Raw genomic sequence first — 15444 nt, 5'->3', positions numbered from 1 at the left:
CCGCACACCGACCGGCACCAGGACAGGAACAGAGGGGCTAACCGTGCAAGATGGCTCGACCAGATCGAAAGGGATTTACAGCTTCCGAGACGGCTTGGAAATTGCCGACGAGTGTCCCAAGATCGAGTCGAATGGAGACGACTGCTTGAAACAGCACGACCCATTTTGGCTCTAGACTGCCGAAATTACCACAATCGGGGATTATATGGATGGGACTAATTTTTCTAATGACTGTTTCCAATAGACTAAAGAAATCGTAGAAGAAAATAATAAAAAATAGATATTTCATAGTACCCACACAAGACGTGGGGGTTGTCATTAAAGACGCAGTTACTAGGCTCGTAGTTCGTTCTTGCTTTGAAAGTTGAAAGTTGAAAAGCGGTCTTTTAATACATTTTCAAACGATGCGTTTTATCCTCCTACGATAAAACTGAACCTTGTCGTGGTGTAGGGCTTTTTAACTAATCAGTAAATGAAAGAGTCAGTAGGATTTTTGCACTGGCCCTATTGTGCTCTGATGGTCGGCCGCGGGGTCTGTCGACGGGGGAGGGGTCGAGTCTTAGAGAGAGCCGTTTAAGCCCACAGCTAGCTCTTTGGTCTCGAGGTTTGTAAGGCGGATGCGTCTCTATACGTTAAAGCTTCTGTCGACTACCGCGAACGTTCAGGTTGTGCTGCGCTCAATTTACTTTGTATCTTGGGACAGTGCATAACTGCTGGGGGGGGGGGGGGGGGGTTGAAAGATTAATTTTGCCCTGATAAGTTGATAACCACTAATGCTCCGAAATTCGTTTTTCCTATTAGTTCATTTGTGGTTGTTTGTGTTGGAACATTGTAAGCGGGCGCGCGGTTGAGGACCGGTGTCGGGCGAAGCTGACTTATCATCATCATCATTATTTTTAAAATATGGCTTTGCGACCTTTGGCAGCGAGATCTTAGAGTCAGTTCGTGGAGTCCGCGCAGGGCCGGGACGCCTCCGCTTGCGGGCATAGGCGGGGGACGGCTATGCTTGGGGCTCTACCTGTGCGTTTTAGTGGGCGACATTGCCTGACTCGTCAGGTCAGAACTGATGTTTGAGGTCTCCCTGACACTTTGTTGACATCACAAAAGGGTCCAGCGCAGGGTTTTATACGCTATTCAGCGACCAGTTGGATGACCCGAAAAAAAGAAAAGTAAAAGAAATTTACAAACGATGCGTTTTAACAGACCTTTCCGTCTATCTGCCAATTTCTCACACACTTTTTCTATTTTTAAGTTTCATGGGCTGAGGTTTGGGTCAGTATAGTTTGTTCAACATAAGGCTTGAAGCTTTTAATATTATTCAAAACACAAGCTCGTAAGCTGCTTCTTGAAATTCTAAGGAAACCCCGAACAAATGTTCTAAAAGATACATCAAAGACTCAAACCGCTTTGCAATAATGCATGAAACAAATGAATGCAGAGAGCCACAGGTTCTATTATCAATAGCACAGTTAAGCAACGGTTTACGCTTAACGCTTTTCCAGAGACAATCGAATTAAAAGTCCTCTTACGTTCTGGTAGTAAAGACGATTGTCAAACCTGCCAATTGACGAAACAGACAGTTTTTTTTTAAATTGAAGCGTAGCAAGTAGAAAGGTAATAGTAAACACAATATTTTGATGGTAATTGTGTGAAAAGCAGTACTTTTTATTAGATTTTTTTCAAATTTGTATGTTTTTATCTCTGCTGTTCGTTATTTAGTCACTATCAGAAGAAAAGTAATTTGAAACTAGTATTTAATTCTATCATTCTCCACTTTTCAGAATCGAAACCGTTCCAGCAAACCACCTGAACTGGGCGACCCGCCCGATCAGACTGTTCCCACGACACCGGGTTCTGTTGGTGGTGGTGGAGGAGGTGACGGCGACGGCGGCGCCGCTGGCAGCAGTATAATAGCCGGCGGCGGTGGCAAGCAGGTTTCCTTCCTCAACACGGCCGAGGAAACACCACTGATGTTCTCGCGCACCAGTTCGGTGGGATCGCTGTCCAGTGCGGAACCGGCGGTTTGCATCGACGACAAAAGCTCCATCATCAGCGAATTCAGTCGGCTGGCGTCCGGGGTAATGTCTCCCTCGGAGCTGCCGGATTCTCCGACGCAGAGTATGCCCCATTCGCCGAGGCGTACCGCCGGTGATGGTGCGATTATGGCGCCGACGGTGGTGACGGTCGTAGCGCAGAATAGGCCTCCTCTGCCGGGTGGTTTCGACGGACACACGGAACAACGACCGCCAGCGGGCGGCGGTGCAGCGAAGAGTGCTTTCGAGGACAGCGTCAGTAAGTTCAATGTGGAAAACACACCGGCAGCGTTTTCCTGCGCTACCAGCTTGAGTAATCTCAGTATGGAGGAAAAAGAGGACCAGGAATCGAAGTTGATCTCGAGACAGGCACCCCCGGAAGGACCACCGGTGTTGCCCGTTCCGGAAGTTTGTAATGAAACCGAACACTCGGACACGGACTCGGACGACGATGCGGATGCGGAAGACGATTTGCTGTTGGAATCCTGTATCAATATGGGAATGAGTAGTAGTCGAATGGCTAGGAGTTCGGATTATCAGACACCCCGGGAATTGCCGGAAGATTCGCTGCAGAGATTTTGCACGGAAGACACTCCGGCACGGTTGTCCAAGGCTACCAGCAATTGTGATTTGAGCGTGTTATCAATGGGCACAGAGGAGCACGGTCATGACTCGGACGAGAGCTCGAGTAATTGCGAGCAGGACGATGAGTTGCTTGACGAGTGCATTCGAAGCGGCATGTCCCAATCGAGAAAGAAAGATTCACCGGTCCCACTAGCAATGGGGGCAGTGCCGAAAACTAATGGAAATCAATCAACGACGAAGGAGAACCCAATGAGTATGATGAGAAACCCGGTCCATATGGAACCAATCTACGCGAACGATGAAGTCACCAAATTCTACGTGGAGGATAGTCTATGTGCCATGTCAACAATGTCTGGCTTGTCGGATTTGACGGTCGCTACCGAAGCCACCGGAGGAGCGCAGAAGGTAGTTCGGATTTCAACTCTCAAAGGTAAACCTTTGTCTCAATTACCCCCGCCTCCGGTACCGTTGGGTGAAGCAGTGCTCAATAATGGTTCGCTAAGTTCCATCTCGGTGGAGTCGGATGATCAGTTAGTGGACGAAGCTATCGCGGCCGGAATCAAGTTCACCACCAACAAAGCCAAACATAACGCTTCAACATTCAAGCACGTTCACAGCATGCTTCAGTCGGGCAATCGAATGACAGCGGCCGCTGTAAACCTGAACTATTCTACGGATTCTGACGACTCCAACGATCCACAGAGCAATTCTCTTCTTGACGAGTGCATTGAAACCGGAATGAAAAAATTAACCGAAAAGCACAAAGAGGACGGATTTGAACTCCGAGCCGGAATGAATTTCACCGAGTTGGGGATGCGTACTGCGGCGGCAGCTGCCGCCGCTGCTCGGATCCCACCATCAGACGACAGTATCCCGGACTCGGACCGGGACCATGACCTGGTGTTGGAATGTATCAAAAGTGGACTGCCGAAGGGAAAGGCCAGCCAGCAGCTGGCGCTTGAGCTAACGCAGAACCTGCAGCGATTGTCGATTTCTGGAGCGGGGGCCACCAAACCTGTCCACGCCAAACACGTTTCAACGTCGTCGGGTTCAAAAAACGTGCACACTACGCCTGTGAATACGAAGGATGCCGGTGCCACCAACGTAATGTCAGCAGGCGTAGTAGCAAACACAGCAGCCGGAGGCAGCAGCTTCTCCATCAACACGGCGGCGGACCGTCCGGGACGGGACGTCACCGCAGTCATCACCAGCAGCACCACTCCACCCATCAGTTCACCCACAGCTATCATCACCACCACCACCATCCCGGCCACCACCACCAACAGCAGCAGCAGCATCATCAGCAGTCATCAGCTCACCACCAGTCGCACCATCGCCACAAGAAACGAACCAGTTCCTCCATACCAACGTCAGCCACTGTCTCCATGTCAACCAACGCAGCAGCAGCAGCAGCTGCGTCAGCCCCAGCCGCTAGCTTCTTCCACCACCACGCTGGTTCAGAGTGGATATGAGAGTCTGCTGGAGCGGTCGAACGAGTTTCCGGCCGCCCCGTTCGCAGCCAGCTCGGATGCAACGACGCTGAGCGGCATCATGATGGCATCCAGCGGGATGCAGATATCGAACGAATTTATGGTCGACGCCAGCATCGCGTCCGATTGTGGCCCCCAGGACAAACATAAGGATCCGGACTTGATGCTGAAATCGGTGGAACGCCTTACGCAGGAGCTGGTTTCGACGGCGGAGTACCTGCGGACGGTGTCCTCCGGTGCCGGTGGTACCGGTTCCTCCGCGATGGTTACCAGCGATTGTCGGGAGACCAACAGCACCTGGGATGAGGATGCGACGTGCTCGAACGATGTGTCGTTTCCGAGCTTGAGCGTGCAGGCACCGAAGATTCACCATTCGGTGACGGATGATACGGACGATACGGCCACCATCAGCGATGAGGTGAGTTTCTTTTTTCAGAACTTTCACAATCATTTGTACATTCAGATAGGTTTTTGATACGTAAATTTTCACTTAATTTCGACTTTTCATGTATAAATTTTTGGCTTGATTTTGAACTCGGATGAAATAGTTGTTAGTGTTAGTGTATAACACTTATTGTTTGGTCCGAATTACGAATTTTGATATTTAGAATCACATGATTGTATACTTTCCAGTTTGCGCTGTGAAAGTAGCATATTCCATTCATTGATATTACCAAAAAGTACGAGGACTTCGGTCCCACTTTGGACTACATGTACGAAAGACAGTGTACGAAAGAGTGTACGTGCACAGAAGGTTTTTATTCGACTCATCTTCGACGCAAAATTGTGGAAAGTGCATTCACACTGAATATAACGTTTCAATCAAACATATGTAGTGGGGTCAGGGTCAGTGGTGAAAGAGAAGCTTTACTCCGATGTGGTTGTGCAAATCACAAAACCGCTCGAAGCAATCGGAATGAAGACCGAGATTGATAGAGCTGCCTTACTGCCTGCGCCTGGTATTATACAGCCGTACATTCGACCATTGAAAGTTCCTTTGCCTACGTTTGATGGCAAATGCGATACTCAGGTTTACCTTTAAAAACATGTTTGAGAACAATTGGGAGCTTCTTTTTTACAAACAGATAACGGAGAGTGGCGTAGGCGTATGAACCACGAATTGCTGGCATTTTTTTGTATGCCAGAAGGGCATTGGGTTAAAAGGCCACTGCGACAGTCTTATTGATCGTCTTTTGTGGCACATGGTTTATAAAACCAATGACCGTTTTGGGATTTGGGTTCCATATCTGATATGGAGTAAGAAGGGAACTTCCTAAGAAGTTGTGCCTTCGCAATGGCAGAGCAGATGCGCTGAACTTTCAGGTTCAAAGTTACAAAAGCGGCAGGTGTCGGATGGTACCTTGCCGATATTCTTTAAATGATAAAGAGCGGGGCTGTGTCCTGTTAGGAGTCCCGTGAGTGTGCGTAGTTCACTACGAGTTAAATGGAGTAGTTGTTTAGCTACTGCATGGTTTGGGTAGATAAACTGTTTGGCTTGTCTACAAGGCAAGGGGATGGGCTGTGCTGTAGGTTATTCAATATCGCTATTAAAGGTGTGATCCGGCGAGCGGGCATCGACACGAGAGCAAGACTAGCCTACTCCTAGCCTTTGCAGACGACCTCGACATCATTACTAGAAACCTTGGGACGGCGGAGGCAATCTACGCCAGACTAAAAACCGTGGCTGGGAGGATGGGGTTACAGTTCAATGCGTCGAAAACCAAATATATGGTAGGAAGAGGCTCCCGAAAAAGTAACGTTTGCCTCCCACGGATAGTGACTATTGACGGCGATGAACTGGAAGTGGTTGATGAGTTCGGATATTTGGGATCTCTGGTCACCGCCGATAATAACACGAGCAGGTCGAGCCTGCTTTTTCCTCTTCAAGGGGCATACGCCGCCACACAAAGCTGATGATGTACAAAACGCTAATCAGACCGGTAGTCCTCTACGGGCTTGAAACGGTAACTTTGCTTACGGAAGACATTCGTGCACTTGCCGTTTTTGAACGAAAGGTGTTGCGGACTATTTTTGGCGAAGTACAGACGGAAAGACGGAGAGTGGCGGAGACGTATGAATCACGAGCTACAGGCACTGCTTGGAGAGATTCCCATCGTACACCTGGCGAAAGTTGGGAGACTACGGTGGGCCGGCCACGTCGCAAGGTTGCCGGACGACTGTGTAGCGAAATCCGTTCGCTCCAAGAACCCCACCGGCGCCAGGAATAGAGGGGCTCAACGTGCACGATGGCTCGACCAGGTTGAAGCCGACTTGCGTGTGTCGAGACGCGCAACGAATTGGCGACGAGTAACCCAGGACCAAGTACAATGTAGAGGAATTCTTGATACGGCAAGAACCACCCCGGCTCTCGGCTGAATAAGTAAGTTGTCTACAACCCTGTGTTTGATTTCAACGGGATTCTATTTCTAGCTTTTCCCATGTCATCAGTTCACCTATCACGGCGGATTTGGAGTTGCCCAGAAACGGTTCAGGACCAATAAATTGCTGAGCTGATCCTTGTCTTGCTAGGTTGTCAGCAAATTCATTGCCCTCGATTCCGCAGTGACCGGGCATCCAAAGTAATAAAACTTTGTTTTGGCGGGAGAGCTCCCTCAATGCTGTGCTGCACTCCCAAACCTGATACCGGGTCCGTAGACTTCGGAGCCTGTGCAGGCCCCCATCTGTAAAAAAGCAGATAGTTGCAGATGGAAGATCGGGCCCTCCATTATTCCACATTGAGCGATCCGTTTCAATCACCTCGTATGGAACGTCCATATTGGGCCTGGCTTCCATGCAGTCAGAGACTGAAGTTACTAAGGGTGTCAGATTGAACTCCCGAAGTATGCGAAGATGGCAGATTTGGTCATCTTTGAGTATAGTTTTACTCCTTTGCAACCGTAGTGCGCTGAGTTCTGCTTCCTTCTTCACATGAAGATGCAAAGGCAGTAAGCATAGCATTGCCTCCAAGGCTGCAGTAAGTGTTGTACGCATGGCACTGGTAACTGTAAGACAGGCCAGGCGCTGAACGTCATCGGCGTAAGCAATGGTCTCATAACCAAGCTGTGATAGCTTGTGAAGAAGTGCGTCGGTCACCAGTGGCCAGAGCAGGGGGAGAGAACTTCTCCCTGTGGACATCCTTTGATCAACGAAATCGTTACATATCTCCCAGTGATGCTGTAATTTATCTGCCCGAGAGCATTGCTTAAATCCAGCTCGTTGTAATCTGGTCGATTCTCTTTTGACAGAGAGCCGTATTAATTGACGCGAAGGACGTGTTATCGAAAGCGCCTTCAATATCAAGAAAAGCACAAAGTGCCTACACCTCATTGCGGATATAGTTATCCGTGATTTTCTCCATCAGCTTAAGAAGCGTTGAAGTCAGACTTATCGGTCTGAAAGCCTTAGGCATGGTTTTGTCTTTTTTGCCAGCCTTAGGTATGAGCACCACCCTTACTTTCCGCCAATTCTCCGGGATATAACCCAAAGTGAAACTGGCCCGAAAGAGGTGGATGAGCTCGGACATTATAACACCGTCCGTTTTTTGTAAGAAAATGGGTAGAATACCATCCGGACCTGGAGATTTCATTGGTTCAAAAGAGCTGAGTGCCCAATTGATCGAAGGCTCCGTAAACAATCGGGGTGCAAGTAGAACCGAATCATTTGGCACATTGTGTAATGACCCACTCCACTGTTGCCCGCCTACGTTTTGTCCAGTGGTCACTGTCGAACCAGGGAAGTGCGTGTTCATTAGAACTTCCAGAGTTTCCCTGGTGGTAACAGCGAGACTCCCATCCTCTTTTTTTAATTGCCCTAGACCATTGCAGTGATCCTTGGATATCGTTTTCTGCAGACGCGTTGTATTTGGTGAGGGAGGTTCTGTAGTCTTCCCAGTTAGACGTGATTTTGGCCCTGTTGAACAGACGCTTTGCCTTCCGACGGAGATTGCTTCCACCAGGGCACATCACGGCAAACTGTTCGCGTGTTTACGGGACAGTTTGTGTTAGACGCGTCTGTGATCCTACATTGCAGGTCACTAGCCTAGCGGCGATATCCAGCTCAACTGGAGTTCGTATATTATTGTGACAGGAATTACGTGAGGCAATCAGATGATCCCTAAAGGAACTCCAATTGGGTTTCGTCGGATTCCTGAATTGTTCTCTCTTTTGAGGATTAGCCTCGATGTCAAAAATGAAATGTATGTGGTCTGATAAACTTGGTTCATCAGAGACATGCCTATTTTTGACTTTCTCAGCTGTAGGGGCGCTACATAGAGTAAGGTCTAAGACCTCTTGTCTGATAGCGTTTATAAAGGTGGCCACATTGCGTACATTGATAACATTGACATCGTTGTTTGTGTCCGTGCTGCCCCATATCGTGTGGTGCGCATTTGCGTCGCAGCCTATCACGTACGGCTTGTTGACTGCCCTGCAGTACCGCACAAGTTCAGAAGCCTCGGGCGGTGGTATTTCGTCCTTGTCCCCTGGAAAGTAGGCGGACGCAACGACTATCTCCTGCTTCCCTATAGTCGTCGGGACTACCACCGTAATGGCAACGACATCGCGTTGGATGAATTCTGCAATTGCAGAAAATGTTATTTTCTTATTTAACAGAATGGCAGTTCTAGGCTTGGACCTAGTCCTAAGCTTAATCCATGGCTCCTGGATCACAACAGCACTCAGCTGCTCATTGGTGAACCTCCGGCATAGGACACTAGACGCGCCCTTGGCATGGTGGAGGTTCATCTGAATGCAGCGAAAGCTGCTCATTTTGAGGCAGGATTGCCGTTTTCAGTTTGATCCAATAATGGATCGAGCCTTGGCGAACGGGTACCAGCAGCGGCAGGCTTCGGTTGCTTCAGGCGACAGGCCACAGATATCCGACCCGCACTTCACGGCGGATTGAGCCTCTGAGGTCTGCTATCGTCTGGTGGTTGCTGAGTACGCCTCTTGCGAGGTTTTTGCTACGCCTGTCTAGTCTTCGCAGGAGTGCATTGTTTAGGTGGCGGCGGGGCACTCCCGGAGGGAAGTTCCGCACAGTTCGATGGCGTATCTGCCGCGCTTGTGTTGAAAAGCCGTCGTTCTGATTCTGGAGGAATCTCAAAATTCTCGTCCGTGGTGCCGACACTGTCCTGGAAGTACCCTATCGAGTAATGTGCATTCGGCAGGTCCTTCGTGTCGTAGGCCCGTAGTTGTGCCCCTTCCCACGGGACGAGAGTAGATGCCATTTGCTCCAGCCATTTGACCGTGTTCTGGTCAAAGCAAGCCAGTGTCAAGTAGCCGTTCTTGAACTGGCAGCATGAACTTTGGCCTAATGTCTGGAGCCTCCTGGTCAGCAATGTGGTCCAGAAGAACGGTGCGGACAGTCTGAAGCTGATCCGTAGTGATCGTAGGGAAACGGGATAATCAGCCGTAGTTATGGCTATGCTGAAAGCATCCACTATTTCCCTGAATGTGCACCCCGAGATTGGTTTTGGTACCGAAGGACCCGCGCAGGCTCGACTGCGGTGGTCTCTTTTTGGTGGGACCTTTGTGGCTGATACTCGGGGACGCCGTATCAGCAGATCGTTGCCTTTTGGTAACCCCTACGATAAAACTGAACCTTGTCGTGGTGTAGGGCTTTTTAACTAATCAGTAAATGAACAGCGGTCACGTTTACTTCTGAATGTGGGTATATATCAAATTACTTTTGTGATTTCAAGTGGGACTCGGGGTAAAAATTTACCAAATGTGATTGTTGCGTTGTTCAGAAAGTTCTTTTATTCCGTTTAAGAATAAGGCCAGTAAGGGGATTTCTGACAATAGATTAAGTTTTCTGGGATTCATCCCTATTTATCACAACTGTCACAAATATCTCCGAAAAATGTCGGATTGATTGAGTTGGTCGGGGGCTTAGGGTTAGTAAGGGGATCTAAGCGGGATACCAGATCCGATTGGATGCCGAAGGACCACTCTGTAATGATTACGGGTAATAGCACTTCTTAGGTAGCAGATGGGAAAATTAGGTCAATTCGTGTCGCGTGTTCGAGTTTCGGCTAGGCGGTGCTGCTAGATAGAGTAGAGCTGTCCTGAGCTCTGATGGCCGCCCGCGGGCTCTGTCGATTGGAAGAGGTCGAGTCTTAAAGAGACGTTTAAGCCCAGAGCTTTACAGCACTTTGATCTCGAGGGTTGGAAGGCAGGCGAGTCTCTATATTTTGAAGCTTCTGTCGACTACCGCGAACGTCCAGCTTGTGCTGCGCTCAATTTACTTTGTATCGTGGGAATGCACTGTGAATGCTAAGGGGATGAAAGATTAAATTTGCCCTGATAAGTTGATAACCACTAATGCTCCGAAATTTGTCTTACCTATTGGTTCATTTGTGGTTGTTTGTGTTGGAAAACTGAGAGCGGGCGCGCGGTTGAAGACCGGTGTCAGGCGGGGCTGACGAATCCTCCATTTCTTCACTATACCACATATTGCAACTCGAGTGGTACAAAAAGTCCAAAGCACATTTACAAATTCGATCTATTATTTTTCTTGTCATCATCATCATTATCATCATCATCGTCATCATCATCATTATATTTAAAATATGACATTCCGGCCTTTGGCAGAGAGATCTTAGAGTCAGTTCGTGGAGTCCGCGCAGGGCCGAAACGCCTCCGCCTGCGGGTATAGGCGTGACGACTATGCTTGGGGCTCTACCTGTGTTTTAGTGGGCGACAGTGCCTGTCTCGTCAGGTAGAACTGATGTTTGAGGTCTCCCTGACACTTTGTTGACATCACAAAAGGGCCCAGCGCAGAGTTTTATACGCTATTAAGCGACCAGTTGGATAGGGGAGACCAGGTAGACTTGATCCCTAGGGACACTTGATCCAATCTTTATTTCTCAGTAAATACAATGATTTTTCTGCAGAAAAAAATTAAAGTTGTACGTTTCATTCAACTAACAAAACTGCAAAACAAAACTGTAATGAACTTTTACATTGCAATGAAAATATAATGTAATAAGATTTCCAACGGAATAATTCTTCATACTTCTTTTTTTAGTGAAGCCCAATTTTTTGGCTGCGGAGAACTGTCTTGAAATTTTTGAATTGCTTTTCAAACAAAAAATTAGCTAAACATGTTTATTCATTGATGCTGTATACATTTTACAATAAAACTTACATATATTTTACAAGAATAGTTTTCAGTAAAACATACTACGACAGGTACACTTGATCCACATAATTTCAGCGACACTTGATCCTTTTGATGGGAAATGACGAATTTGGATGCCATGTAAGTTACAAATACTAAAATGAACGATTCTCCTACCGTAAACATTCGTTTTGTAAAAATCACGAAGAATCATTAAAACCAGCATCACTGCCATATTTTCTCCAGCTGTCATGACGTACCGGTTTTGTTTACATATAGCTTCGGTACGATATTTTATTCTGGTTCACTTTTTGTAAAGAAAGCAGGTTTCGGAGACTGCTTGATGCAAATTTCGGATAACAAGGTAAGAAAACGAAATTATTCTAGTTTATGGGTATATATCTAATTGGTAGCTTTGCTCTAGGATGCCGAACGTGTACAAACCGAGTCGAGAGTCGCGACGTGTTCCGATTAACCCAAATGTTATGAAGCAAGCAGTAAACCTGGTGCTAGCAGGAGATGCGGTCAGAACCACCGCAAAAAATTTCAATTTGAATGTAATGACACTTAAGCGATATGTAAGAAAACGAAAGAATGCTTCGGAAGAGATCAGTTACCAACCGGACTACGGAGGAGCAACCCGTGCATTTTCCAAGGAAGAAGAGAGGCTGCTCGAAGAATATATTGAAAAAGCCAGCAAACTTAATCACGGATTGACCACCCGTTCGGTCCGAAAACTTGCATATGAATTTGCTGTGCAAAACAACAAACCTATAGCGGGAAAATGGAAAAACGGTATGGCAGGTTCTGATTGGTATTATGGATTTATGCGTCGTAGCGGTCGCCTATCTCTTCGTGTGGCTGAACCAACTAGCTTGAGCCGTGCCACAAGTTTCAATAAATATAACGTTGGCAAATTTTTTGAGAACCTGCGCGATATCATGGAAAGATTTAAGTTTGGACCGGAATCTGTTTGGAACATTGACGAAACTGGGTTGACAACTGTACACAAACCAAGAAAAATTGTAGCCATTAAAGGTACAAAGCAAGTGAGCAAGGCTACGTCGGGTGAACGCGGGCAGTTGGTTACTGCATGCTGTGCAATTAATGCCTTTGGAGGAAACATTCCTCCGTTTTTCGTTTTCCCCAGGAAAAATTGGCAAGACAGAATGCTGCTTAATGCGCCCGTAGGAAGCCGAGGCGTCGCGTATCCTAGCGGTTGGATGACGTCGGCGAGTTTCATAAAATTTCTCGAACATTTCCAAAATTTCACCAAATGCTCTATCCAAAGCCCATGTCTGATGATCTTAGATAACCACGAAAGCCATATCAGCATCGATTCGCTTAATTTCGCTAAGTCGAACGGAATACACTTGCTTACAATTCCTCCTCACACTTCACATAAACTGCAGCCTCTCGATAGGACAGTATATGGTCCACTTAAAGCTCACTACAACGACGCTTGTGATGATTGGATGGCTCAGCACAGTGGAAAAACTATTACGATTTACGATATTGCGGGATGCTTTGCTAAAGCCTTCTCGCAAGCTTTCTCCGCAAAAAACGCTACGAGTGGTTTTCACGTTACTGGAATTTATCCTATAAATTCAAATGTATTCAATGACAAAGATTTTCTACCGTCATATGTAACGGATCGAAATGAGCCAAATTCTTCGCAGACAATAGAAGAACAAACTTGTTCGACAGCGAATCAAACTGATACAGCAATAAAAATTAAACGTGGACGCAAACGGGTCAAAACAACGAAATCCGTACTTTCTGTACAAAACAATTCATCTTCTATGAAAAACTCTACTAATCCGGTACAAAAATCCATGGTTCCAAACAATATAATTATCAAAACACCTGAAGATATTAAGCCATTTCCAAAGGCATCACCACGAAAAAGTACGCGAAGAGTAAGAAAACGAGGAGAGACACAAATCCTTACAGATACACCGATAAAGTTGAAGCTGGAGGCTGCTTTAATTGTTAAACAGGAAAAATGTAACGCTTCAAAAGTTAAAGCCCAACGAAAAAGTTCTCGTCGCAAATTATAAAAATTGTCAAAACCTATACTTTTATAGATCGATGTACTACGATTTCTAAATTTAAATACATAAATTCATTTCTAAATACATTTTATACTTTTGAAATCAACTGTTGTACACTAAATAATGATATTACAGGAATTTTTCTTATTTTCGTAAAACTATCAAATGAAAATTAAGCAAAAAAATATATGTTTGCAAATGGATCAATTGTCCCTGAACCGAGGATCAAGTCTCCCGCATATTTTAATATGTAAAATTATCAGTACTTTTCAAAATGTCCCATATCTTTTGTTTAGCGTTACATAGCACTGACTGATAAATTGTAGGTAGTAAGTTGTATTGTAAACTGCCGAAAAATTAAAAACCAGGTATTTTTTCTCATGAACTTTCGAGAAATACACATAAAACAAAATGGGGATCAAGTCTCCCTTGTTTCCCCTAACCCGAAAAAAAGGAAAAAAAAAGGAAAAAAAGGACCTTTGTTGCTGATACTCGGGGACGCCGTATCAGCAGATCGTTGCCTTTTGGTAACGACCAGCTCCAGCTGGGCTGGCTATAGGTGTTGCTGTTGGTGAGTTTAGTGGCTGTTGGTGAGTTTAGGATCAGGGATGAAGCCGAGAGTCCTCCTTTCAGCGACATTCTGTCGAGGTTTAAGTCCTCTTCCATCCCTGTGTCCATCACTCCACCAGTATCGACCGTGCCGATCGGAGTGCGCACTTCAGGTCTATTGTCGTGCGCCACCTCTACACCTACTCCGGTATTTATCACCAACTCATTCTTTTTGGTGACTTCAACCAACCTCGCGTTGAGTGGAGTGCTACTACAGGTGGCTACTTATTCGCTGATCCACTATCATCGCGCAGTTTCCACCGGCTTGTCGCATGTTACTCGATGGCTTGTCGTTCTGCCGTCTGATATAACGTAATGCAGTTCGCAACGCCAGGAATCGTATTCTTGACCTGATTTTCACTTCCGATCCTGTAACTGCTATCAGTACAGCTGAAGAGGCTCCCGACCCTGTGGTCCGATTGGACCCTGATCATCCCGCTCTTTCGTTAACCGTCGAGGGCCTCCCTGATATTCCTCTTTATGACAACGTTGACATATTTGAGTTCGACTTTCGTAAAACTAATTTTCATACCCTCAATGGATTGCTATCCCAGATAGATTGGTCTGATGTATACGTCAGTATTGAATGTTGATGATGCTGTTACTGCTTTCAATGATAAACTACGTTGCTGTTTTTCTGAGGCGGTACCCCCGTTCAGACCTCCCAAAAAACCACCCTGGTCTAATGCGCGGTTGAGGTATTTGAAACGACAACGGTCGAAAATGCTCAAGAAATACTGTCAAAATAAAAACCAGTTCTCCAAGCGCCTATTTGAGGAAGCGAGTCGAGTATACCGTTGTTACAACCGATTGCTGTATAGACGACATATTATTCAGACAGAAGGCAACTTACTTAGGAATCCGAAACGGTTCTGGTCGTTTGTAAACTCTAAGCGAAAGGATCATGGTCTACCTACTTATATGAGATTGGGTGATCTAACCGCTTCTACTGTCGATGGAAAGTGTGAACTTCTCGCATCACATTTCGGGACTATATTCAACTCTACCGCAACCCTTCATGACCCAAATACTAGCACAGCCATTCGCCATGCTCCCGTCGACGTTGTTGACATGGATATTTTCGATATCAGTGCTGAGATGGTTATTACGGCACTCGCGAAGTTGAACTTATCATCTATTGCTGATTGTATAACATTTCGCCGAATACCATTTCGCGGAAAACCAATTCGCGGATGACCATAACGCGGAATATACTGTTTCGCGGAAAACATTTTCGCAGAAAGTACCATTTCGCGGAAAACATTTTTGCGGAAAGTACTATTTCGCGGAAAAAATTTTCGCCGAAAGTACTATTTGGCGGAGAACCACCGCTCATTCAGTTTGGAAGCCGCAAAAAGCGGCTTCGCCGCTTTGTATTCAACGAAAGTTAAATCGATGCGAGGACTAGGGAAAACTAACTAGCGGTCAGTAGACCTAGGAAAACGAATAGACCTAGACAGATGTGATCTCTGCAGGGGGGCTGCCCCCCGCAGTGGTCGGCGCTTTCGACGGCGGGTCACCGGCGAACACTCGCCGTTACCTGCGGCCGGCTCG

At 46.6% G+C, this 15444-nt stretch overlaps 1 protein-coding gene across 1 annotated transcript in view; it reads left to right on the top strand.

The window, feature by feature from the left end:
* Nucleotides 1-15444, top strand: part of LOC128732796 (adenomatous polyposis coli homolog) — a 47967-nt gene that overhangs the window by 16748 nt on the left and 15775 nt on the right. The window contains exon 3 of the mRNA XM_053826181.1: nucleotides 1782-4526. Within this exon, the coding sequence (XP_053682156.1) occupies nucleotides 1782-4526 (2745 nt within the window). The remainder of the gene's footprint in view (nucleotides 1-1781; nucleotides 4527-15444) is intronic.

Source organism: Sabethes cyaneus, chromosome 1 (genome assembly GCF_943734655.1).
Source record: "Sabethes cyaneus chromosome 1, idSabCyanKW18_F2, whole genome shotgun sequence".
Taxonomy (NCBI): Eukaryota; Metazoa; Arthropoda; class Insecta; order Diptera; family Culicidae; genus Sabethes; species Sabethes cyaneus.
The sequence above is the reverse complement of the archived record's forward strand: the minus strand, read 5'-3'. Positions and strand labels throughout refer to the sequence as shown.